The sequence below is a fragment of the Phascolarctos cinereus genome, unplaced genomic scaffold, assembly GCF_003287225.1.
Source record: "Phascolarctos cinereus isolate Bilbo 61053 unplaced genomic scaffold, phaCin_HiC Scaffold_2;HRSCAF=192, whole genome shotgun sequence".
NCBI lineage: Eukaryota > Metazoa > Chordata > Mammalia > Diprotodontia > Phascolarctidae > Phascolarctos > Phascolarctos cinereus.
The window spans coordinates 329,714,415-329,741,435 of record NW_027555625.1 but is presented as its reverse complement, the minus strand read 5'-3'; the positions used below and the strand labels follow the sequence as shown (position 1 = coordinate 329,741,435).

The 27,021-nt window shown below is 36.9% G+C and overlaps 1 protein-coding gene across 1 annotated transcript in view; it reads left to right on the top strand.

Annotated features, from left to right (window-relative positions):
• The window catches only part of GFPT2 (glutamine--fructose-6-phosphate transaminase 2), a 62,050-nt gene extending 38,793 nt beyond the window's left edge, over positions 1–23,257 (top strand). The window contains exons 8-19 of the mRNA XM_020998831.2: positions 157–236; positions 702–819; positions 5,841–6,004; positions 7,878–7,973; positions 8,078–8,175; positions 8,503–8,623; positions 9,448–9,605; positions 10,055–10,169; positions 10,636–10,763; positions 20,528–20,695; positions 21,756–21,917; positions 22,359–23,257. Coding sequence (XP_020854490.1) covers positions 157–236; positions 702–819; positions 5,841–6,004; positions 7,878–7,973; positions 8,078–8,175; positions 8,503–8,623; positions 9,448–9,605; positions 10,055–10,169; positions 10,636–10,763; positions 20,528–20,695; positions 21,756–21,917; positions 22,359–22,403 — 1,453 coding nt within the window. The 3' untranslated portion in view covers positions 22,404–23,257. The remainder of the gene's footprint in view (positions 1–156; positions 237–701; positions 820–5,840; positions 6,005–7,877; positions 7,974–8,077; positions 8,176–8,502; positions 8,624–9,447; positions 9,606–10,054; positions 10,170–10,635; positions 10,764–20,527; positions 20,696–21,755; positions 21,918–22,358) is intronic.
• The last annotated feature ends 3,764 nt before the right edge of the window (positions 23,258–27,021 follow it).

The following is a 27,021-nucleotide window of genomic DNA, read 5'->3' as shown; positions in this document are numbered from 1 at the left end:
AAATCTAGTATTTTCCTCCAAATTCAAAACTTGTTTTTAATTAAAGGTATTTGTCTCAATATACCTATATGCAAAACATTTTATGTGTGATGTTATTCATTGTTACCTATATGCAAAATATTTTATGTGTCATGTTTTTCATTGTTACATTAACAGGAGAGGGAGCCCACTGCTCATTGGAGTTCGTAGTAAATATAAACTTTCTACTGAACAGATCCCCATATTATATAGGACATGTAAGTTATTTATAAAGCATGTGAAAGTTACAACTGTTGGCCAGTTCCTCAAGACTCAGCAGATGTACTTAATGCATGCCAGCTCTTTGCGAAATATGGAAGAAATACGTAGAGAGGATGTAAACGGAGAGGGAGGGAGAGAGAAATGGAATGTGTGTATGTGTCTAAAACTCCCTACTATCATCAGGTGACTTGACAGACATGATCCAACTTTTCTGAATCTTCTTCTGTAGCAGTTTAAATATTTCTGTGGGTAAATTTTGAGGTTTGTGATTACATTCAGAATTTGACTACTATAGCTAATAACCTAAGAAATTCATATTTCTCTTCCCGTGTCAAACCCACAAAATAACTGAATTCAAAAGATTAAATTGATCCCATAGTTAATGCATATTATTAAAATTTTCTATTTTAATACACTGAATCTTTAGAGTTATGAAATCAATGAAATGATTTTATTTCCAGGCAATATTGAGAATGTGAAGAATATATGTAAAACAAGGATGAAGAGGCTTGATAGCTCAACTTGTCTTCATGCTGTTGGGGATAAAGCAGTAGAGTTTTTCTTTGCCTCTGATGCAAGGTAGTGAAAACTTTTTTTCTTTTGCGGGCTGGGAAATTGGGGTTAAGTGACTTGCCCAGGGTCACACATCTAGTAAGTGTCAAGTGTTTGGTCTGAGGCCAGATTTGAACTTGGGTCCTCCTGACTTTAAAGCCAGTGCTCTATCCACTGTGCCACCTAGCTGCCCCTTTTCTTTACTTCTTAGGACTAACAAAAGTTCTCAAGTTTTCCTAACAGGTGCAATACTGTGGTTATTTCATGAAGAACTAAGACCTGCTATGTCTTGTGTTTTGTGTCTTCACCCCCCTACAATAAGCTCTATAAGATCAAGGACCATGTCTTGTCTAAACATCACATCTCACACAATGCCTAATAAATATTCATTGTAGTATTGTATATCTTCTAATTCAAGCTGTACTCAGACACCTACTATATAAAGATCTCGCTGTTTTATTATATGTGCTCAGCAATAGCTTTGTTTGTGTTAACATGGTCCTTTCTCCAGAACTGTATCATAAATCTTAAGTGTTGACTTCTGAGCTTCTTACCATTTCTCTAATAATCTGTGAATGAAGGGTCATTTTCTTTGCGACCAATATATAGTATGTTTGGCAGAAATTTTATAGATGTAATTGAGTAGCCACCATGACATTTGTACAATAGCTAGCATACAGTTATTATCTCTTTTAATGATTACAATACTTAATTTGGAATTTAAGTAAATCCCATTTCCCTTCCATTTCAAGACAAAAAGACCCAAAATAAAAATCATTTTTAAAAAATTTTTATTAATTTATTTTATCAACAATCACTTCCATATGCTTTTGAGTTTAAAATTTTTCTCCCCCTTCCTCCCCACTACCCTCCCCAAGACAGCACACAATCTGATATAGGCTTTACATTTACATTCCTATTAAACATATTTTCACATTAGTGAAGTTGTAAGAAAAATTAAAACCAATAGGAGGAATCATCAGAAAGAGGAAACAAAACTCAACAGAAGAGGAAAAAAATGATAGTGATTCAACTTCCATAGTTCTTTCTTTGGACGTGGATAGCATTTTCCATCATGAGGCCTCTGGAGATGTCTTAGATCCTTGTAATGCTGAGAAGGGTTAAGTTTATCAATATTAGTCATTGCACAATGTGGCTGCTATAATGTACAATAAAGTTCTCTTGGTTCTGCTTACTTCATTCAGCGTCAGACCATACAAGTCTTTCCAGGTTTTTCTAAAGTCAACCTGTTCATCATTTCTTATAGCACAATAGTATTCCATTATATTCATATACCACAACTTGCTCAGCCATTCCCCAATTGATGGGCATCCTCTCAATTTCCAATTCTTTGCTGCCACAAAAAGAGCTGCTATGAATATTTTTGTACATGTGGGTCCTTTTCCCATTTGTTTGATCTCTTTGGGATATAGCCCTAGAAGTGCTATATTGCTGGATCAAAGGGTGTGCACATTTTTGTAGCCCTTTGGGCATAGTTCCAAATTGTCCTCCAAAATGGTTGGATCATTTCACAACTCCACCAACAACGCATTAGTGTTCCAATTTTCCCACATCTCCTCCAACACTTATCATTTTCTTGTTTTGTCATGTTGGCCAATCTGACAGGTGTGATGTGGTACCTCAGAGTTGTTTTGATTTGCGTTTCTCTAATTAATAATGATTTAGAGCATTTTTTCATATGACTATAGATGGCTTTAATTTCTTCATCTGAGAACTGCCTGTTCATATTCTTTGACCATTTATCAATTGGGGAATGGCTTGTGTTCTTATAAATTTGTCTTAATTCTCTATATATTTTAGAAACAAGGCCCTTATCAGAGAGAGTGGTTGTAAAAATTCTTTCCCAATTTTCTACCTTCCTTCTAATCTTAGTTGCATTGGCTTTGTTTGTGCAAAAACTTTTCAATTTAATGCAATCAAAATTATCCATTTTGCTTATCATAATGTTCTCTATTTCCTATTTGGTCATGAATTCTTCTGTTCTCCGTAGATCTGATAGGTAAACTATTCCTTATTCTCCCAGTTTGCTTATAGTATCAGCCTTTATATCTAAGTCATGAACCCATTTTGATTTTATTTTGGTATATGGTGTGAGATTTGGGTCTATGCCTGGTTTCTGCCATACTCTTTTCCAGTTTTCCCAGCAGTTTTTTTCAAAGAGTGGGTTCTTACTGCAGCAGCTGGGGTCTTTGGGTTATCAAATAATAGATTACTATAGTCATTGACTACTGTGTCTTGCATATTTAACCTATTCCACTGATCCACCACTCTTATTTTTTAGCCAGTACCAAGCAGTTTTGATGATTGCTCCTTTATAATACAATTTAAGATCTGGAATTGCTAGGCTACCTTCCCCTGCATTTCTTTTCATCAGTTCCTTTGATATTCTGGACCTTTTGTTCTTTGTTATTATTTTTTCTAACTCTATAAAATAATTTTTTGGTAGTTTGATTGGTATGGCACTGAATAAGTAAATTAGCTTAGGTAGGATTGTTATTTTTATTATATTAGCTCAGCCTACCCATGAGCAACTGATATTTTTCCAAAAAAATGAAAGTTATTGTAGAAGCACCCTTCCCCCCCCAGACAAAAAAAGGCAACTCTTTCCTTTCTCATTTGTTTTCATGTGTCTGTTGTCTCCTATGTCTCTCTCCTTTCCTTCCTACTTCATTGTGGATCCCCATTACTAGTGTAAGAAGTTTGTGGTATAGGATTCTACCATACTAACCTTCTGTTGACCTCTCTTTATCTTCAGTGGAGGCAGCTGAGTGGCGTAGTGGATAGAGTGCTGGAAGACTCATTTTCCTGAGTTCAAACCTGGCCTCAGACCCTTATTAGTTGTGTGACCCTGGGCAAACCCTGTTTGCCTCAGTTTCCTCATTTGCAAATTGAACTGGAGAAGGTCACAAAGAGTGACTCCATCTTCAATGGAGATTCATTGAAAAATGGGGAGAGATAGGAAGATAGAGTTCAGTGCAAGACAACAAGTAGAAAAATCTGCATTGTCTAATGAAATTAACTTCCCTCTATGTTGAATGATAAAGAGGGTTCAGGTATGGGATATCAGTAGAGCATGCACCCAGGCAATTTTTGTTATTTTTTTAAAAGGTGAACATTTAATGAATAATCAATCATAAAGGACGTTCTTTTTATTGATCAGACGAAAGAAACTAAAACTTAACCAAATTTAATTTTTTTAATTAAAAACAACTTAAATTTGAAGAATACAAACTTTGCAAAGAGCTTTTAATAAAATTCTCATTCATAAAATTTTATTTTTTCAATTAAATATTCATTTCCTCTCTTTTCCACAGTTCTTTCCCCCCACTCCCATTGGAAGTAAAAGAAAATTTCTGTAACAAGTATTCATAGTTAGGCAAAACAAATTCCCACACTGGCAATGTCCAAAAATGTATGTTCCAATCTGCACATTGAGCCCAACATTTCTCTGCCACAGTGTGGATAGAATTCCTCATCATAAGTCTTATGGAATCATAGTTGGTCATTACATTGAACAGAGTTCTTAAGTCTTTCAAGGTTGTCTATTTCTATAATGTTATTGTCACAGTATAAGTTGTTCTTCTGGTCCGGATCACTCTGCATCAATTCATACAAGTCTTCTGAGTGTTCTCAGAAACTGTCTATTTCATCATCTCATAGGATAATAGTATTCAATTATATTCATGTACCATATTTTGCTCTCCCATTCCTCAATTTATGGCAACCCACTTCTTTGCCATCACAAAAAGAGCTGCTATAAATATTTAGGTCTCTTTCCTTTCTTTGCTCTCTTTAGGCCTAAGAGTAGTATTGCTAGGTCATCAAATTAGGTATCACTTTTGGGGCACAGTTTGGAAAGCAAATTGCTTCCCAAAATGGCTAAACAAATTGACAGTTTTCCCCACCACTACCACCAATTTATAAATCATCAAAGAATATGAACAGACAATTCTCAATGAAAGAAATCTAAGCTATCAATAGCAGCCATATAGAAAAATGCTTCAAGTCACTAATTATTAGAAAAATACAAATTAAAGCAACTCTGACATGTTGCCTTACACTCATCGGATTGGTGAAGTAGACCAAAAAAGGGGAGTTTCTTTGAATAAATCTTCCTCTTACCCCCAAAATGCAGAATAACCTTTTTAAAAACAAAAAATAAAAATAAATCATCTTCCTGACTAGACCTTGCTCCCTTATCCCTGTAATTTGCTATGGAGGACCAGTGTCGGGGTTTAAGGACTGGTGATCAGAGGTGCATCTTCTCAAAATTTAAATCTTTAACTTTTTGCCTTCCTTACCAGTACCATCAAAATCCCAGGGCCACATACTACAGGCTAAGCCATAGAAAATAAAGTGGCCAGAGAAGTCTTAAACCTTGATTCCTGCCCCCCTCCCACCCCCATCTCTGCTTTAGCCTTACAGAGTAGAAGAGCAAGAGGAGGATTCCCAGGGGTAGGAAGAAGAAGAAAAAAATAGCTCACTTGATCCTAATATAAAATGGGCTCTGCCATGCAGAAATAGTATCATAGATTAGGCAACACCATAGTAAAAAAAAAAAAAAGGTCATAGAGAGGCCCTAGACTATGGGGTGACCAAGTCACTAGACTCACTTCCTTCTTTCTCCTGCTTGAGAACCTCACAGAGATGGCAGAAGGGAAACAAGAGAAATTGGGGCTATAACAACTAGGGAACCCCAGAGACTGGAAAAACAACCGTAGTCTCTGACAAGCTCCAGATCCTAAGTAGCCCCTGAATAAAAGGGCTTCTGGCACATTAAACTGTGCCTGGATGTATCCAGAACACTTCATATGAAAGCCTATGGTATATCTTAAAGCCAATCTCCCACTCCCTGTATTAGAAAGAGATTTCTCTCACAGATTTTAATCTGATTTCTATATTTTCCTCAAAAACAGTGCTGATGGAGCACTGGTTTTTTTTTCCCAGTGAGTTATTGAATTAAACAGCACTTATTCTGAAATATTAGAGATAGTTCTGAATTCTCAAGCCTATTTTCCTTCCTTTAGTGCTATCATTGAACACACCAACAGAGTAATTTTCCTTGAAGATGATGACATTGCAGCCGTTGCTGATGGGAAGCTCTCTATTCATCGAGTGAAACGTTCAGCTAGTGATGATCCATCTCGAGCCATCCAGACTTTACAGATGGAATTACAGCAAATTATGAAAGGCATGTATATTATCTGAAGTCTCACACATGGTGCCTGATTCATGACTTAATGTATTTTTAGCTTAGCCTTTCCTAAATAAGGGCTATATTAGGATTATTAGAGGAAAGGAGTCAGAAGTAATGGCATTAGGTCTTTTTTCCCTCCAGGTAACTCCCAAGTGCTCAAGTTAAAAATAAGTTCCAGAACATCATTTCTCACAGGATAATAGTATTCAATTACATTCATGTACCATACTTTGTTCATCCATTCCCCAATTTATGGTAACCTACTCCTTCCATCACAAAAAGAGCTACTATAAATATTTTTGTACATATGGGTCCTTTTCCTTTCTTTGTTCTCTTTAGGCCTAATAGTGGTATTGCTGGGTCATAACTTTTGGGGCACAGTTTGGAAAGCAAATTGTTTTCCAAAATGGCTGAACAAATTCACAGCTTTCCCCACCACTACCACCAACTGATAAATTTCAAGGGATACGAATCAACAATTTTATTGCTTTTAGAATCCTGTTCTGAAGTGTTAGAAATGGAACTTGGTCTTATTGTAAATTTCTCGGGCAAACTCCCTCCATGTAAGCAGCTCAAAATCCAGTGCAGCCACTTACTACATAAATGGCCTTGGGAAAGTCACTATACTCTTTGTAGATTTTAGTTTCCTCCTCTAAAATGGACTATTTCATTTCTAAGGTATTCTCTAGCTCTAAATCCTACCCTTTTCTTGCTTTTATGTTGTCTTTGCAAGTCTAAGTGTGGTTGAGATCTCCATCCCTCTTTTTGAAATATTAATTATAGCCTATTTTCTGCTTCAAGACGTCTAGACATATAGTTTGTCATCTTAATCATATGATATTTTCATGGAAGTTGAGGTGCTAATGGAATAACTCACTAGTAGAGAGGAATTTAAGGGATGCCATAACCTCAGAGGAAAACCAGGTTTCTGTTAAAATAAGGAGTCAAAGAAATTTTGGTAGAATTTTAGGAGATAGGGGAGTTTTGTGAATAGGAGGGAAGGTTCCAAAGGGCCTAATGGTATAGTCTGGGCAATGGATAAACTACTTTGGGACTGAGAAGAAGAAGAAAAGATTAGATTAGAGAAGTAAGCAGTATTATCAACATAATAGTTTGCATTTATAAAGCACCTACTATGTGCTAGCTAAGCCCTTTACAAATATTGTTTTGATTGATCTTCACAACAATTATGGGAGGTAGGTGCTATTACCATCTCCATTTTGTAGTTTAGGAAACAGGCCAACAGAAGTTAAGTGACGTGCTGAAGGAGATACACCAAGTAAGTGTCTTGAGGCCAGATCTGAATTTTTGAATTCATGTCTTCCTGGAACTGGTACCAGTTAGCATACTACTTGAAACTAAGGTGGTGAAACTGGATGACCAGATGAAGACCCAGCATAATAGGACACAGATTAATGTGGCAGATGATTAAACTCTAGGTGATGCACTGCGGAGTCAAAGGCAGAATCTAGCACGCTGGTGTTTTTATTTTTACCAACTCAAGCTTTCATCTTTAGGTGTGATTTCAATGAACAGAACAATGGGGCCCTAAGTTCCTAAACATTTCCAGATCCCAAATAATGGAGAAGCAAAGGCCTGGACTCCCTGGGATTATAAATCAGGAAAACTGTTCTAGGTTCAACACTATTCATAAGGAAATTGTTTCATTTTCTTGGGCATACTCACTTTATACTTAAATATATGTGGATTTCTTAAAATTTTTTTTCTTGGTTCTTTTTGTCCTAACTAGGGCACTAAGTTCTCAGTTCTCTTTGTCATCAATACCAGAATAAAAATGCCTTTTTCTGATAGAATTAAAATTAGGAAAAATTAACTTATTTAACACTAACCTTGTTTGTTTACGTAGGTAACTTCAGCGCCTTTATGCAGAAGGAAATCTTTGAGCAGCCAGAATCCGTTTTCAATACCATGAGGGGCCGAGTGAACTTCGAGACAAACACAGGTGATTTAGATAATTAATTCGTAATGAAAGTTACAGCCTCAACCTTCAATACTGGGCATACTCATCTGAGTAAGAGAATTGACATTGATTTTCATGTTCTGTAGTTTTGTTAGGTGGCTTGAAAGATCACTTAAAAGAAATAAGAAGATGCAGACGACTGATCATCATTGGCTGTGGAACTAGTTATCATGCTGCAGTTGCTGTAAGTAATCATGACAAGAAGTAGAATCAGAAATTATTCTTGAACAATAATTCACTGAGTTTCCTTCAAGATTTGACATGGGATCCTCATTACACAATGCAAAGTACACTTCCTTCCATACATTCTCTTGACTCATCATTGCAAAATTAAATTACTCCCTTTCTTGGGTATCATATTAACTACACATATTAACTATACTTAAGTGAAATCAGAGCAGCACAGACGTAGCCATGAAATTTTTTTAATCAGATTTTGCATTAAAAGTAGAACTGTTCTTCTATCACTTGGTTTCAACTCTTGGGGTTAACATGTTATTCTAACTCTTAGACTCGACAGGTGCTGGAAGAACTGACAGAGTTACCTGTGATGGTGGAACTTGCTAGTGACTTTCTGGACAGAAATACACCTGTATTCAGGGATGATGTTTGCTTTTTTATAAGCCAGTCAGGTGAGTATTATCAGAGTCTTCATTTGTTCATTATGGATTTTCTTATTTAAACACAAAAATTTAATAGGCAAACAGCTCAGCCACTTTAGTTTTCCATTTTGGGCTCTGAATCACATGGAAGCACATACATGTATACATGTGTGCACACATACATAACACATGAAGGACTTTAGAATGGAGAATTTTCTTTTCATTTCCTCTTTCAACCTCTGCCAGGCTGAGTCTATATTGTACAATACAGAACATCTGCTTCAAATAGGATCACCATTTTATGACCAAGCACATGCCCATTAATTCATGGTTAGCCCAGATCCTTGCAGCGTCTCCACAGTTTATAGATCAGCTAAGTAGGCATTGGATATTCTGCTTGCAGCATAAACAGTCACCTCTCCTGAGGAGGAGTGGGAGACAGTGCAGTATTGTGAAAAGAGCAATAGACTGGGAGTCAGCTCTGATTTACAATCCAGGATCTGCCACTATGTAACCTTGTACATAAAAGTTACTAATCCTTTCCTAGTTCCTGGTATATGCTTAATTTTCCTTGTCTTTGAAATAAGGAGACTGTATATTGCTAAGGTCCATTTTAGTTCTGATACCAAGAAAACCCACAGAAAGGTACTCCTTTAATATATGGGATTATCTGTAGTTTGTCCTCAAACTTTATTCTAAGGAATTTTTGCTTATTATACTTTGGATTTAACTTGGAAATAATCTGGGAAAATGACTATTTTCCTTTCTATACATACATGAACACTGCATTTGGATCAAAGTAAATTCCATGCATGAGGCACATAGAATAAACATGAAATGTGCTTACTTTGTAGGTGAAACTGCCGACACAATTATGGCCCTGCGTTATTGTAAGGATCGCCGAGCTCTAACAGTTGGTATTACAAACACAGTGGGGAGTTCCATATCCAGGGAGACTGACTGTGGTGTGCATATCAATGCAGGGCCTGAAATTGGTGTGGCAAGCACAAAGGTAATTTCTGTTCATTCCAGCTTGTGTAGCTTTCTTTGGTATCATTTTCCGATAAATCAAAGAATAGGACAGAACAAGGCATCCTAAATGTTTGATAGACGAGGTGACCAATTTGTGTTAACAAATGCCATTGTTAACACACTTAACTTTTATACCTTGAGAATTGGATATTACTTGAAAACCCCTTTTTTGGAGACCATGTTATAGTAGTAGAAAGAACTGAACTAGGAGATTGCAAAGTCTAGATTCTCATTCTAGCTCTGTCATATGACTTCAGGTAAGTCAATTCTCCTGTCTAAGAAAATTTTTCCTCATCTGTAAAGCGGATATGATATGTAATTTGTTTACCTCATAGAGTAGGTTTAAAGACAAAATTAGGATAATACGTATGAAAGCACTTAACTATAAATCACTATACAAATGTGAGGTGGTATTACTATTATCTACAGGCTTATACCAGTCAGTTCATCTCCTTAGTAATGTTTGGCCTGATGATGTCTGAAGATCGAATTTCCTTGCAAAGCAGGAGACAAGAAATCATCAATGGACTGAGATGTTTACCTGGTATGTTAGTTATATTTAAAACATGAAAACATTTCCAGTCATATTTGGGGAACAACTTTGAAAAATCAGATTTTTAGAAGTAGACAGCTAGTGGGAATATGGGAAGGTTTCCTGGTATAGCCCCATGGTGAGCATGTTATCTGATTTACCTCCGAGCTCCAGCTCTGGCCATGTACAGCTAGAACTAGGCTCACATTCAGACCACTCCAGTAGAGCTGTGCCCAAATATAGAATAGGGATAAGGCAAGATATGGACAGAGGCTGAGGGTTTTCTTCCCTTTCCATTAAAGGTAAGAGGAAATGGGTTTATTTTAAAATATAATCTCCTTTAGGTGAAAACCACACTTGAAACAAAAGACTGAGGTCATCATTGCTTTCTTTACAATTTCAAATGTATCATAACTTTCATTAGCAACATTTATAGAAATATAAATAATAGTGTTTCCTTTTTGTCTGCATACTCTAGAGATGATTAAAGAAGTTTTGTCTTTGGATGAGAAGATCCATGACTTGGCCCTTGAACTTTATAAGCAAAGATCCCTTTTGGTGATGGGGCGTGGGTATAACTATGCTACTTGCCTGGAAGGAGCTTTGGTAGGTCTTTTTGGTTTTGGGTCTTTTTCTTCCTCTATGCATACAGAGCTTTCAGCATGATGCAGTGTGCCATTTTATATTTACTGAGTGGCTGTCCTAATGACTCCTTTGGGGTTTTCTGGTGTCTAAAGTGTTAAGGCAACTACTGTTGATAAAAATGCAAATCCCTCCATGCCTCCTTACCCTAGGGTCATTGCTTTGGAACTGGAAGAGACCCCAGAGATCTCCTAGGCCAACCCTCTCATTTGATATCATTTGTTAAAAATTCTCCAAATACTTAACTGGGCTAGCAAATGATAAATGCATGTTCAATGAGTACTTGGGACTATTGTGTGCCATAGTTCTCAGTACATGCTATGGGACTGTGTGGGAAAACTCTGGGTATTTCTTATCAACAGAGTGGGGGGAAACTTAGTGAAATGAGATGGTGGATCATTCTGGTGCTGTTAACCCAAAGTCACCATTCTGTAGGAAATAACCAAAAGTAGGAGTCATAAGCCAGGGTATCATGACTTCTGTGTTCAGCCTTGGCTTAAAGACAAAGGATAACCTTAGATACACACAACCACTAAATGTATATATTATACCATTAAATGATCAATAAAGAAGGTGCCTGTAGAGACACAGATACAGGGCTATAAGATCTTAGATTGTAATATTGCCCTCATAGAGGCAAGCATGGGATATATACATATAGTTTAAGAACATATAAATTAGAGATATCAGTCAATAAGTATTTATTATGCACCTACTATATGTCAGGCACTGTGCTATGTAGATTATATACAAATTATGTATCTGGATTAATACTTTCGTGGTATTCCTAATGGTAATACTCCAAAGCTGAATGCAAAACTTGCATGCCTTCTTACCTTAGGATCATTGATTTGGAACTGGGAGAGACCCCAGAGGTCCTCTAGTCCAACCCCTTCAGTTGATAGATGAGGAAACTGAGGCAAAAGGGTTAAATGATTTACTCAAGATCACAGAGGTAATAAGTAGCATGATTGTTAATCCTGGGTTTCCAAAAGTCCTCCATAAAGGATTTGTCCAGCCTGGAAGCAGACTTCCTTGGGTTATTTAAAATCTCAAAAGTATTAATGCAGCATTTGGGAGATCAAATTGTCATTTCTCATTGCTTTTTTGTTTTTTTTGGTGAGGCAATTGGGGTTAAGTGACTTGCCTAGGGTCACCCAGCTAGTGTCAAGTCTTGAGGCTGGATCTGAATTCCATTCCTCCTGACTCCAGGGCCAGTGAGTGCTCTGTCCACTGCGCCACCTAGCTGCCCCTCATTTCTCATTCCTACTACATGACTGACCCACTTCCTTTTCCTATTGGACATGTTCTCAATTTTATGCCATTTATCAGGTACTCAAGATCTCTAGGTAAAATGCCAAAGTGTAGGCATACCTACTATGTGTCTTTCCATCATCCCTTAGATCACTTGTAATTTTAATCCATCTGAGATTACTACATGATGTTTTGCCACTTCATATCACTGGGAGAATATCAATGTTAAAGAGATTGGGTTTTGCATCATTGAGCAGTTTGGGATCATTGAAAGCATGACAGTTTCTCAAATGCCCTAAATCAAGTGATGCAGCCTGATTTTTCTCCTCCTGCTCAGTTTTGAGAACTGCTTATTGTCTATCTACAAATGTCTGTCCTAAATCAGTAGTGACAGACAGTCTATCCACCTGCATTTCATTGTTTGTACAATATGCATTATTCTTACGCTTAGTTTTTTCAGTGTGAATGGTTCAACTAATTTCTTGTGCATTACTTTGTATTTCACTTATGGGAGAGCACTGTTCCAGAGTTCAGTGCAGTTAATACAATATTATCTCTGCATTTGCACTTACCATCGATAGAATCTTTTTTGTTTGGATCCTTTTGGCCTCTAGGTGATGCAGTGGGTAGGGTACCATGCCCAGAATCAGGAAGACTCATCCTAATGAGTTCAAATCTGGCTTCAGACACGTACTAGCTGTATGACTCTGAGCAAGTCACTTAACCCTGTTTGTCTCATTTTCTTCATCTGTAAAATGAGCTGGAGAAGGAAATGGCAACCTACTCTAGTATCTTTGCCAAGAAAACCCCAAGTGGGGTCATGAAGAGTCAGACACAACCGAAAGGACTGAACAGCAACAATTAGACCCTGTAGAAGACATCTTCCATTATGCTAACAACCCTCTTAGGTTAGCATTTGTCTCCTTGTTTTGTATTTCACTAGATAATATTCAACGGATCATTGAAAAAAGTTAACTACATAGTTTTATCTGTCAATCTCAAGTAATTTTCACATTCATGGTCACCTTGTTTGAGGAGAACTTTCAAGACTGAATTTTATTCTCATATTTTTTAACTCAAGGAACAGTAGCTATTGTAGGATCCACAGCTGTGTGACATTCTGCTGAGTTTCAATATGATTTCCTAATGTTTTGTGGCTGCATTCAATTTTACCTAGACATGACTAATGAATGTGGTGAGCTCTAGCAATTCATCCATGAAAGTCTGCCTGTTCCCTCCTCATATTTAGATCCAAGCTACCCTCAATGCATGCACAGACCAGTCACATAAGGATTTTTTTTTAATAAGAAAACATATTTAAGTTGACAGTTGAAGTTTCATGGCCATAAAATCACTACTATTTCTCTTTAATGTAAGGGTGGTAAGGAGAGAAATATCTCTTCTTTTTAAAATATCTTAAAATTTTGTCCCTGAGTGTCTTTAAGATTATAAGTTTTTGCCTATGTTTGGTCAGGTCCAGCCTGTCTTCCCAACTTCACCTTCCTAAGTGCCATTGCCGTTTCCTTACAAGCTTGTACTCTGAGTCAGAATCTCTTTGGCTGTCATGCCTTTCTGCTTGGCAAGGAGATTGTGTTTGCTGGCTGAAGTGGATTAATTCCTGTTTTGCTTCCTAAATTTGGTGATTATTTTTTATCAGATAAACTTTTCTTAGAAATGGCAATGGGGGAAGAAAAGGGAATAAGCATTTATATGCACCTACTATGTGCCAGGCACTGTGCTGAGTACTTACAAATGTTATCTCATTTGATCCTCACGACAACTCTGTGAGACAGGTGCTATTATGATCCCCATTTTACAGTTGAAGAAACAGGCATATAGAGGTTAAGTGACTTGCCCAGGGCCACACAGCTCTTAAGTATTTGAAGCCAGATTTGAACTCAAGGATTCCTGACTCTAGGCCCAGCACTGTATATATTGTACCACTGGCTACCTCTAATAGATAGAATCAATATTTCTCTTCTATCCATTTTCCATTTTTCAATGCCAAGTATGTGTTTAAATGCATCTTATTGGAGCTACGATATTGGAGTATCCAGTGTTATCTTCTTATTATCCTTCTAACTTGTTGTTTACTATGACCTACCTCTAATCCATCAATGATTTTATAGCTGATGGTGAAATAATTATGTGTGACTCTGAGCAAGTCACTTAACTCTGACTCAGTTTCTTCATCTGTAAAATGAGCTGGAGAATGAAATAGCAAACCACTCCAGTATCTTTGCCAAGAAAACCCCAAGTGGGGTCATGAAGAGTCAGACACAACTGAAAGGACTGAACAGCAACAATTAGACCCTGTAGAAGACATCTTCCATTATGTTAACAACCCCCTTAGGTTAACCTTTGTCTCCTTGTTTTGTATTTCACTAGATAATATTCAACAGATCATTGAAAAAAGTTAACTACATAGTTTTATCTGTCAATCTCATGTAATTTTCACATTCGTGGTCTATCATTTTCTAGCCTTATAAAGACTTTTTTTACATAATATGGTACACAAAATAAAAAGATATGTCTTTCTAATGATATTAAATTCTCTATAATATGATACAATTTTTGTTGCCCTTCTGGCTTTGAAAAATATTCATGACATACAGATATGAGGCTTCTGAGTAATCTAGGTCTTTGACATCCTCCATTTCTTGACCTCAAACCATATTTTTCAGCCTAATTTTTGCCACACTCCCCAGTACTCACTTTCACACTGAACTTAGAGAACTAGGATATCTGTTGGCTGAGTTTGGAAGATCTTATTAAATTCTTTATAGAATTTCTCAAAAATCTTTTGCAACAAATGTTGACACATAAATAGCAATTATCTTTCTTGTTATCTGTTTGCACATTTGCCTTGCACCCAAGGCAACATGATTGAGGGTCCCATAAACTGCATTTCATATTACCTCTGAGTACATTATGAAATCAACTTGATGACTCTTCAAATTCACCTAAGATGAATTTGGCTTCAGATCATCTTCTTTAGGTCGTAGGCATTTCTGCTTTTCCCTAAAGCAAATCATTATCCTGTCTGTCTTTTCCAGCTAAGACATCTCATCTTTCTTAGAATTGCGTAGTTATCTTTCTGAATATATTCTGAAACCAAAAAGACTAACTCTTCCTTTGTTTCTAGCAATAAACTTCCTCTGATCACCCGAGGTTTCTTGCTCTTATAGCTACAATTTGTAAAATTTTCACTTTTTTCTCTAAAAAGTCATTTAGAGTCATTTCCTTCTCTCCCATCCCATCCCACCCAGTTGTTTGACTACTTTTGTATGGCTGAGTTTCCTGATTTATAGCTCAGTTTTCCCTAGAACTACCTTTAAAACCCTTCTCTATATACCTTAAAGTTATAGAATCCAATTTGGAACAGTTCCCCATGCCTAGAGTGTCCTCCCTCCCTATCTGTCTTTCAGAATCCTTATTTTCCTTCAAAATACAACTCAGTTGCTTTCACCCTAACTGAAAGTGTCTTCTTTAGATTTTCTAAAGCAATCTATCTACATTTCTCCTTCGTTTTCATCACTCCCTCTCTTGTATACTATACTTACATGGAATGTAACCTCCACAAGGGCATAGACTGTGTTCATTTTTTTTTAATTTTTCCCCAGAACATAGCACCATACTTTGTTCTAGTTGAGCGTTAATAAATGTTTGTTGATTAAATTGAACAAAAATTTCAATAGAATTTTCACTTTTTTATTCAATATAGTTAACCTTGCTTGAGATACATAAATAGTAATAACTTTTAACAAATTTATTAATTTGGGTCTTGTTGTAGCTCTTTAATAAAGAATAATCATTTATTACATCCTATACATTTACAGGAAGTATGTTTTGGTAGGAATATTAAATGAAAAGACTCTTGGGAAGTTGTCAGAGTGAGAGGTTACCAGGGACCCTGGCTCCTCATGATTGCTATCAAAAGTAACAATAAAAATTCCAGTTAGACAAATATAGAGGCTTCAGAGGAACATAGGATTCCTGTGAAGTGTTAATGCCATATAGCAGAATTAAAGGGAATATATCTCTATTCTATTAATAATTAAATAATTAAATTAACCTTTTTCAGGAAATGGACTTCGTAAAGTGGCTTATTTGAGTGTTTATTGGGAAGTGTCTTTTTGTCTGGAAAGAAGGAAGGAAGGTACCAAGTACAGAGCTAGGCTTTTTAAGTTTAGATGAAAAGGAGTGAAAAGATACTATGACAATAGGGAAGAATAGAGGATCAAATGAGGGTTTTTAAAGAATGAAGTAGAATAGGAACATTTGTAGGCAGCAGGGAGGAAGCCATTCATTAGAGAGAGATTAAATCATAGAGAGTGATGGTGAGAGTTTGTTGAAGATGAAAAGGCACAGGTAGAGATCTCAAGGCATGAGATGACCTCATCATCAAAAATTGCAGTGAAGGAGGAAATAATAGGGAATGATGTCAGAGGGATATATAATGATAAGAAGGTGAGGAGAAGGGGGTTCTAAGTGAATGGATTCAATTTGGGGGGCAGAGTATGAGATGAGTAGCTCAACTGAAGAGGGGTGCCATTGGAGGCAAAAAGAGAGGAGAAAAGGTTTGGAACAGCCACTGTGGTCAATGGGATAGAGATTCAACTCTCTATTAGGAAGAGTAGAAGGATTGTTTGCTGCAGTGAGGGCCCAGTTGAGATTACATGACATAAATTTGTAGTGAGCCTAATTAACCCAGTTTTGTGACTTCCTCCAGCTCAGTTAGCAGCATGTGAATAAGAACAAAGGACGCCAATAGTAGATGTAATCCCAGTATAGGGATTTAGTAAGGCCTGGTTGGGCAGCTAGGTGGTGCAGTGGATACAGCCCCAGGTCTGAAGTCAGGAAGACTCATCTTCCTGAGTTCAAATCTGACCTTAGAAGCTTACTAGTTGTGTGACCCTGGGCAAGTCACTTAACCCTTAACCCTGTTTGCCTCAGTTTTCTCATCTGCAAAATGACCTGGAGAAGGAAATGGCAAACTACTTCCAGTATTTGCCAAGAAAACTGCAATGGAATCCCAAAGAGTTACACACAATTGAACAACAACAAGGTATAATCAGTAAGGCAAGAGAGCAAGGAATTTGAGAGTAGTCAATAGTGTGGAGTCAAAATGGTTCACCAAGGAATCAAGATTAGGAAGGAAGGACAGTATAGGCAGTGTAGGGGTGATAGCTTAGGAAAGTACTAAGGGGTAGAAGAACTGGGGGTCAGAGTGAGGATAAAGATTAAAGGTCATAAGGCATAGAGACAGATGAAATGATAAAAGATTACGATCAGATAAAGGGATTTTGGAGTTAATGAACATGAATAAAGTGCTGGGCCTGGAGTCAGAAGACTTCAAATCCAACCTCAGACACTTACTAGCTGTGTATGCAATACACGTCACTTAACCTCTATTTGCCTCAGTTTCCTAAATTATAAAATGAAGAATACCTGCCTTACAGGGTTGCTGTACAGCTCAAATGAGATAATACTTATAAAAAGCAACACGGTGCCCAATACATAGTAGGCATTACCCCTCGAAGTGGGATATTTATGTCTCATGGCAAGATCAAAAGTATGACCGTCTCTGTGTGTGACTAAGACAGAGTGGAGGAATCGGTTATGAGAATTGAGTAGACTGACCACCTGGGAAACTAGAGGAGCGAGGCTTCAACGCAGTCCTAAAGTCTTGCCTCTTTTGTTCTTTGTTCCTAAACCATATTTTTTTTAATGTTTGACAAAGTACTTTTATTTATGTTAAAGACATTAGAAAGCTTAGAAATAAATGGATTTTTCCTTAATATATTAAAAATATTTATTAAAGCCCAAGAATTAGCATGATTCGAAGTGGAGTTCCTGATTAGAACAGCAGTGGGGGAAAAACTACTTAGCAGTATGGAAAACAGTAAATACAAGAATTACAGAAGAAAAGTTTTGCAACCTTGGTGTCATCCTCGCCCTCTCACTCTTGCTTACCCCACATATCTAATCAGTTGTTGTTTTGTATCTTCACGGCATCTTCTGTGTTATTTGTATCTATCCCTTCTCTCCACTCATGGTCTTCATCACCTTTTACTTGGACTATTGCAGTAGCCTTCTAATTGGTCTCCTTGCTCAAGTCTTCCCCCTGCAGTCCATCTGAGCTAAGGTTGCTTTTCTAAAGCATTGGTCTCGTTTATTTAGCTCCCTGCTCATTGAGCTCCAGTAGTTCCTTGTTACTTCCAAGATCAAATGTAACCTCTTTTTTTGCCATGTAAAGCTCTTCTTTTCCTGGGCCTTTCATAAGCCTCCAGTCCCCTTACAAGTTATTATCTGCTAAACCATATTTATTTTCCAACATATTTTTAACTGTCCTCAACTACTCTCATCTTTGTTTTGAAGTCACTCAGTATCATAGTACATGTTGATTTTATTTCAGAGGCTCTCAAGTTCTTAATAGAATTTCTCTACCTTTTCACCTTCTGTAACAGACACTGGTACATAAGCTACAATTATTTTCATGGTGGTCTTTATTATATAAATTGTACACCTGGTTCTGCTCACTTCTCCTGCATCAATCCATACAAGTCTTCCCAGGTTTCTCTAAAAAACATCCCATCAACCTGAGTTCAAATCCAGCCTCAGACCAAACACTTGACACTTACTAGCTGTGTGACCCTGGGCAAGTCACTTAACCCTAATTGCCTAAAAAAAAACAAATTAAAAAATCCCATCTATCATTTCTTACAGCATAATACTATTTTCTTACATTCCTATACCATAATTGGTTCAGCCATTCCCTGATTCATGGGTATTCCCCCTTCATTGACATTGTTCTTTGCCATCAAAAAAAGCTATAAAATATAAGGTATTATAAAATATTTTTGTGCATATGAATATTCTTCCTCTTTTGTTGTCTTTGCTTTATAGACCACTAGTAGTAGTACCACTGGGTCAAAGAGTTTGCACAGTTTAGCAACTCTGTTTCCATAATGATTGTGCCAATTTATAGTCCCATGATAGTGTATCAATGTGCCCATTTTTTTGGCCATTCCCCCAACATTTGCAATTTTCTGGTTTTTGGTCGACTTTGCCAATATGGATGAGAACGAGGTGGTACCACAGACTACCTTTAATTTGCATTTCTCTAGTTGTTAGTGATTTGGAACTTTTCTTCATAAAGCTATTGATAGCTTGGATTTCTTCCTTAGAAAACTGCCTTTTGGAGTTTGAATGCAGATCAAAGCATACTATTTGCTCTTTTTTTTCCTCTTTTGTTTTGTTTCCTCTTTCTTGTGTCCTCCTATTGGTTCTAATTCTTCCTTACAACATGACTAATGTGAAAATATGTTTAATAGGAATGTATATGTAGAGCTTATATCAGATTGCACACCATCTTGGGAAGGGAGAGGGAGAAAAATTTAAAACTCAAAAGCTTATAGAAACGATTGTTGAAACCTAAAAGTAAATTAATAAAAAAAAAATACCAGTGGCAGACTGGCAACAACTTTAAAAGTTTTCAGAAAATTACATTCCTACCAGTCTTAAACCTTGATTTAAAAAAATACTCTTGCCTTCCCAGACTTCATAATATTTCTTTTGTCTCACTATTGAAGTAATTGTTGAATTTAATAAATGTGAATTTCAGTCTCAAAAAAAAAGAAAACTGCCTTTGGATATTTTTGACCATTTATCAATTAAGAAATGCCTCTTATGCTTATAAATTTGAATTAATTCCTTATATATCTTGGAAATGTGGAACGTGGACCCTATCTGAGGAGTTTCCTGCAAATATTTTTCCCATTGATCTGTTTCCCTTTAAATTTTTGCCAAATTGGTTTTGTTTCTGCAAAAACTTTTAAATATGACATAATTAGAATTGTCCATTTGATCTTCTTTTATTCTCTCTCCCTTATTTGGTTATGAACTCTTCAACTCTAGCTATAGATTTGAAAAGCAGTTTCTTTTTGCTTCTCTAGTTTGTCACATTTACATTTGAGAAGACCTTTGTATATGATCAATGGACTTTCTGAAGTGCTTTTTATGTACCAATGCTTCAATTGTCTGCATGTTCAAGGAAGCTACTATGTTAATTACATGAGTTTCCTGTTTAATGACTTAATGTATTTTACCTAACCAATAATCTATAAACATTTATTAAATATTTCTAAAAGGAGAATTTGAGGAATGTTTTCTAATACACTCTAATCAAATGATCCAACATGATTGTAATTAAAAATAAGATTGTATATACTTTCAATTGATTAATAAAAAAAAACAGTAACAGGAAGTTAGAAGTGGAATGAAAACAATTACATCCTACCAAGGGAAATTTGCTTCATGGAAATAAGGTGGGGTTGTCTAAAGTAGCAATGTGTTAGACTAACCTGAGATAATAGTACGTGGTTTTAAATTATTGGCGTCTAAAACAAAGGAAGTATTTGACAAATGGCTAATTGAAATATATTCATTTTTCTTTTCTATTCACTTACTAGAAAATCAAAGAGATCACATATATGCATTCAGAAGGCATCTTAGCAGGAGAGCTAAAACATGGACCCTTGGCCCTAATAGATAAGCACATGCCAGTTATCATGGTCATCATGAAAGATCCTTGCTTCACTAAATGTCAGAATGCCCTGCAGCAGGTCACTGCTCGACAGGTAATTGCAGATTCTACTAAAAACTAGGTTTATATTCGTTCCTTACTTCACATTGGAACATGGGCCTTGCTAATGCTTTCTCTGATCATTTGCTTTGAAGTGGGCTGCAGTGAGCCATCTACACACTCTCCTTAATCCTCTATATTGGAATAACAGCATACATTTGGGGATGAGGATGCAATCTGTCAGGGTCATAGAATAGTATAGTCTGCTGAAATGTGGCATTGTGATGTGGTTTTGTAAATAGTTATACAGTCTGCTGATAACTCATGAACAAAGTAACTTCAGATTTCACCAGTTTAGGACACAGGATGAAATGTTGGCTGGGTATGGGGAATTTCTCCTGTGTATGTTTCAGTTTTGGAAACTTGGGAGAAGCCAGAAAAGAGATTATATTGAACAGAGAAAAAAAAAGCCAAACCACAAAATTTCCATAGACATAAAAGCAATACAAAGGTTAGAGTTTAGCAAGTAAATATGACTCTTGTGGAAAGATGCATGGATTTTGAGTGAGAAAATTAGAACTGGTGTCAGGATCTGGTCCAAATCCCAGCTCTCTGGCTTGCTGCCTTGTGACTCCAAACAAATCCTTTCTCTGAGCCACAGAATCCTTTTCTGTAAAATGAGGGGGTTGGATCAGGAAAAAGAAGAGGGGGTATAAAGAAAGGTGGGAAGCCCAATGAGGAGTTAAATGTATTAGTGAATGACATTTTGAGGACATGTCAGGAAAGATAGGAAATTGAAACCTAAGAATTTCCTACCCATTGGAAGATGTCTGATCACCTTACCCATAAATAGAACCACAGGAAAAAGCTCAGTGACAGCCACACCAAACTTAACTCAAAAGAAATTTATTGAATGGAAGGAAGGAAAAAGGGAGGGAGGAAGGATGGAAGGAAGAATATTAAGGGCTTACTATGTTACTCTCTGGGAATACAAATATGAAAGCAGTCCCTGCCCTCAAGAAACTTGCATTCTAACGGAAGAAACAACACACAAAAGGAAACTACTTTCTACGTTCAGGGTGTCTGCTTCATGATAACATTCGTATTTGTTTTAGGGTCGACCGATTATATTGTGTTCAAAGGATGACACTGAGAGCTCAAAGTATGCATATAAAACTATTGAACTGCCACATACAGTCGATTGTCTCCAAGGAGTCTTGAGTGTTATTCCTTTACAGCTCCTTTCATTCCACCTGGCTGTTCTCAGAGGATATGATGTAAGTCTAATCTATTCTTAGATTTCCCAATTAGGGCAGTAAGGATGAGGGCACTTGTTAATGCCTCTCTCTTCAGATGGAGAGGAAATGAGCTACTTATAAGAGTGATGCATCAGTTCTATTAAACTTACTGTATTCTACTTGAATGAAAAAGCTCTTCTCTGGTTTTTCAAAGACACTTTTGGCATAGAAATCTATACAGTAATGGATTCTAAGTACCTATACTTCAGGAGATGAGTCATGTTCTGCAAATAGAAAGAGTATGCAGTTGACAGTCTTTTTGCCTAAGCAACATTTGTGGTATTAGCTAGAATTTCATTTGCTTTTGAATTATAGATTATAGGAGAAGATTATTAATTCCATCATATTCTGTCATGCTAATATGTAGAGTATATTGCTGTAATATGTCGTATACTGAGATCCTGTGATTTCTCATTCTAGGTGGACTTTCCTAGAAATCTGGCTAAATCTGTAACTGTGGAATAAGAACATGAGATTTGGGGGAGATACTTTTGCCACCCAAGTATTGCAAAGCTCTACAAACTCAAAAGGCTTGTAGGTTACATGCCTGTCAATAGAATGAGAAGATAAACTGGAAAGAGAATGTGTTCTACAGTACAATGTTTAATTGCAGCTTTAAAAGCTCTCAATGTGCCTTGTACCCAAGTGCTTTTGCTTATAGCAAATACTGTTTCTAGATGTCCTGGAATTGCCAAAGGAGAAGGAAAATCATTGTTTACATATGGTATACAGGATGAACTTTTCTACTACTGTGCAATATATATATATGTGTATGTATGTATACAGCTCTCTTCAGAGTAACTGTGAACATTTTTTTTAGCCAACATTTTAGTTTTAAAAGACAAGATATTTATAACTACAGTTGTATAGCTTCTAAGTTATTTTTTTAGTATGTTGCTTGTCTATAGCGTTGGTAATGCCCAGCCTGTAAATCCCAAATGTGCACCAGGGCTTTGTCTGTTTGGGACCCCAATCTACTACAGGTATAATTCACAATATAGCTTTGAATGGAAAAGTGTCACTTTGCTTCCCTTCTTACTTTCTTGACTTAGATCTCTAACATTTCTCACACCACTGCAAAGCCCTCATATCTTTGGTAATTCTTTGGCAATTTCCCTCTCACCTTAATTTCCTTAAGTTCTCAAACTTCAGTCTTATCTAACAATAGCTCTCCTAAAGCCAAAGCAATGTTTTGGTTCATTAAAACTGCTTGAAATTAACTCCTTCAGGAAGATAATTTCAAGCAGGCTACCTTGATCTCTATTTATGAGTGTACAATTAAATTACTATGCAATCAAAATAAAGATATTGCAATTTTTTTTTCTTGTGTAGTCTTTTACCCGGTTCCTTTCATGCCTTTAAAATAATGAGTGTATCTAGCATCTCTAGGAGTTGGACAAGGCCTCCTCCTCCAGGGACCTCTCTAATAAAGTGTTACTCTTGGATTGTAGATACCCTTAACATAAAAATAAGAAATTCCTTCAGCTTTATAATTTACATAAAACTGATTCCTTAGGTGTAAGGTCTCACCTGAGTATGGGCATTACAGCATGGTGGAGCAGTCTGGGAGATCACACTCAGATAGTACATAAGCTATTGGCCAGCTGTTTTGTCACCAGGGGAAAATAAATCTAACCATTTCTCTACATCTCTATATGTTAGCTCTTCAAATACTGGATTATCGCCATGTCTGCGTAATTTTTCAAAATACTTTAAATCAAGTTGTTTTGCTAGTAGGAATGACAATTGAGGTTATCTCCAATCTGTTACATTGGGAATTACACTAGGTGAAGAGGAACATGGGAGCTCTAGCAGTGTTAGCAAAAGCTCCTATGTTGCAGTAGAAAAAAAGACTGATCCTGGGTCCCACCTAACCCAGCTCTAACACTTACCAATGATGGAATGTTGAATAAGTCATCTATTGTTTCTGATCCTCTGAACAGATGGAGAATTCTCACCCTGCCTAGGTCAGGTTGAGGCTGAAATGAAATGATGCATGTGAAAGCACTTTGTAAACTACAAAATGTTATCTACATTGAAAACATTATTATCTACCCCAAGTCCTACCAGTCACTTTGCTTCATAATAGTGCCACTGGATGATGGATGGATGGATGAGAGACATTATTATACATCAGTGTTTACTAAATAGCTACAGCATTCAATGAGGGCTAAAAAGAACTGAGGCATTATAAGATCCACGTCTTTTCCTCATTCCAGTCATGTAGCCCAGGTCCAATTAACGGGCAAGAGAGTGTAACTGTTATCAAACGAGACTATTCAAAAAGAACAATAACTGGGTTAAATGGAATTCTAGGAATAATTTTTGCTCTTAAAAAAAGTCATATAAAGAACAAGTATATACAGTGGAGAGAGAGATTCCCTATAGATCTTCTAAGTATTCCTGTTTGTGGATGTCATGCTGACTGCATTAAACTCCAGAACATTATAGAGCCTCCTAGATGAGATCCATGATTACTCAAAGGAGATCATACTAACATGGGAAAAACCAAAGGTATGAAAAATGCCTGTTATTCAAATCATGACAAGCAGTTGGATGGCCACTTCATTGAATCAGTTTATCAGTAGTACACATATCTGGAATGAGCACTGAAAATGGACAGTTAATTGAGCCCTCAAACTGAATAATTCAATTGAATAAACATTAAGTACCTACTATGTGCCCAGCACTGTGCTAGGTACTGGGGATACAAATAAGAAAAAAGAAAGTCCCTGCCCTTGAGGAGCTTACAGTTCAATAGAGAAAGACAACACACAAAAGGAAATTGGAAAAGGTGGAGGAGACACCAGGGGATGCTCTGCTTGGGGGCATCTTGTGGAGTTGGAACCAAGCAAAGCTGTAGATATAAAGTGAGCTGGAAAGGCCAAATGCTGCCTTCTATGAAGGAAAGCATTGGGAGGAGTTGAGTACTTCACCCTCTCCCCCACTCCAGTCCTCTAATCAGAGGGGAGAGGAGGCTGGGGGAGGTGGGAAGGAGTTGAGTTAGTAGCATGAGAGATTTGGGGTGCTCAGCTTATCCTGAGAGGAGCATCTTGCTTCCTGGAATTGAAACCAAGCAGAAAAGTGGAATAAGAGGAAAGGAGCAAGCTGGTGTAATTTAGAAATGATACAATGCCTTGAATGCTCCCAAGCTGTTCCCTGGCTCAAAAAGAAATATCTTTTTAACATATATATGTTCATCTGACAATGCTACATGTTTGTGAATCTTTGAACATTTCAATCACAGAAGAATCAAAGTTGCAGGTGACCCAAAAGGCAATGAAGAAATGCATGGTGAGTACAAGTTGGCTTGGCTATTTCCATTAATGACACAAGAAGCAGTGTAACAGACACCAGCAAATAAATGTATGACTGGGAGAGGAAGTAACTGGGCTGGTTATGACGAGAAAGGGATAATAGATGGGCAGGCCAAGTACTCAGCTGATAACCACAAGACGTAAAAAAGGCCCAGAAGAAGAAAGCCAAGAACTCCTCATGTGTTTTGGTAGGCTCTTCAGTGGATGATCTATGGGGAAACAGGGACAAAAATGGAAGTACACGGTAGCTTGCAATCTGCACTACTAGAGGGAACATCTATGTTAATGAGACCACCAATACACTGAAATATATATTTATTCAATATACTATATTTAAAAAAAGAAAAGCATTTTGCTATTCCATACTTCAGAAGCCCAATGCCCTCAATCAATGAACCAAAGGATACCTGAGGAAATAATCTCATAAAAGCACATATCAAAATGCCAATCCCCTAAATTCTTCTTGGGATTCTAGGTGAATTCAAGTTCCCTATCAACACAGCAAACACCAATCTGTCTCTGATTTCACTGGTTCTCCAATCCTGGTTATCACTGCCTCAGGTGCAAGTGGGATGCACTCATATTACCTTTTCCTGCCCCCTCATTCCTGTTGTAAACAATTCTACTCTTCCCTGTAACCAATCCTGGACAGTTCATCCTTCATTAAATCCATTGCATCATGCCCTTTGGAACCCCTGTTCTAGTCACAAAAACTCTCCCTAACAGTCTCTAACTTCTCAAATAACATTAATTTCACTTCTTCACTTTAAATGAAAACTGATCATTCCCCAAGATGCAGCCTTCTCCAATGGAAGCTACTCTTTCCACTATCTCTGACTTTCAGGGCCAAGTAGAAGGCAGATGTACTGATTTCTTCTCCTTCTCTTATTTTACTTCTTTTCCCTCTTTTGAGGTATAATAATTTCTCAAAAAGACCTTTTTCAACACCCATGTAGTTCATTTATAGCATTCTATACCCATACTAATTGTTTTCCTCTATGAATATCTGATTCATTCTCTCAATTTCCTCAATAACTTCAGTACCTAGAGCTTCCATACTTCCATCCCACCTTAATTCTGCTATGATCTTCAGGGATGTCAGTAAACATGTTGACAACATCAATAACTTCTTAATCTCATCTCCAGTGACCTCCTCCATTCTATTTCAACTACACACCTACATGGTGACACTTTGGACTTCACCATATCACAAAATCGCACATCCTCAGATTCAGCCTCAAAGTCATCTTCAATGCTTCATTCACACACACACACACACACACACACACACACACACATACATACACACACACACAGCATCCAATCAGTTGCCAAGTATTACTAGTTCCACTGCCTTACATCTTTGGTATCTGTCCCCTTCTCTCTATTTACACTACCACCATCCAGTCTCTCCCCTCTATAACTCACTCCCCACACAGTTGCCAGAATAATATTCTTGAAGCACAGGTGTCCAGCTCACAAGAGCCAGAAAGCAGCAGTAAAATTCCTGAGTATAGGCCATAAAATTTCTGTATTTTTATACCTAGCACAAACATTCAGAACTCAAAAACTTGTGGAAGTGAATATTGAAAACTAAAAATAAATAAATTTATATTGAAAAAATAAAAAATAAATAAAAAGAAACAAAAAAAAGAAAATACTTCCTTAAAAATTAGAATAGAGCAATTGGAAGATAGTGACTTTAAGAGAAATCATGACACAGTAGAACAAATCCAAAAGAATGAAAAATTAGAAAACAATGTGAA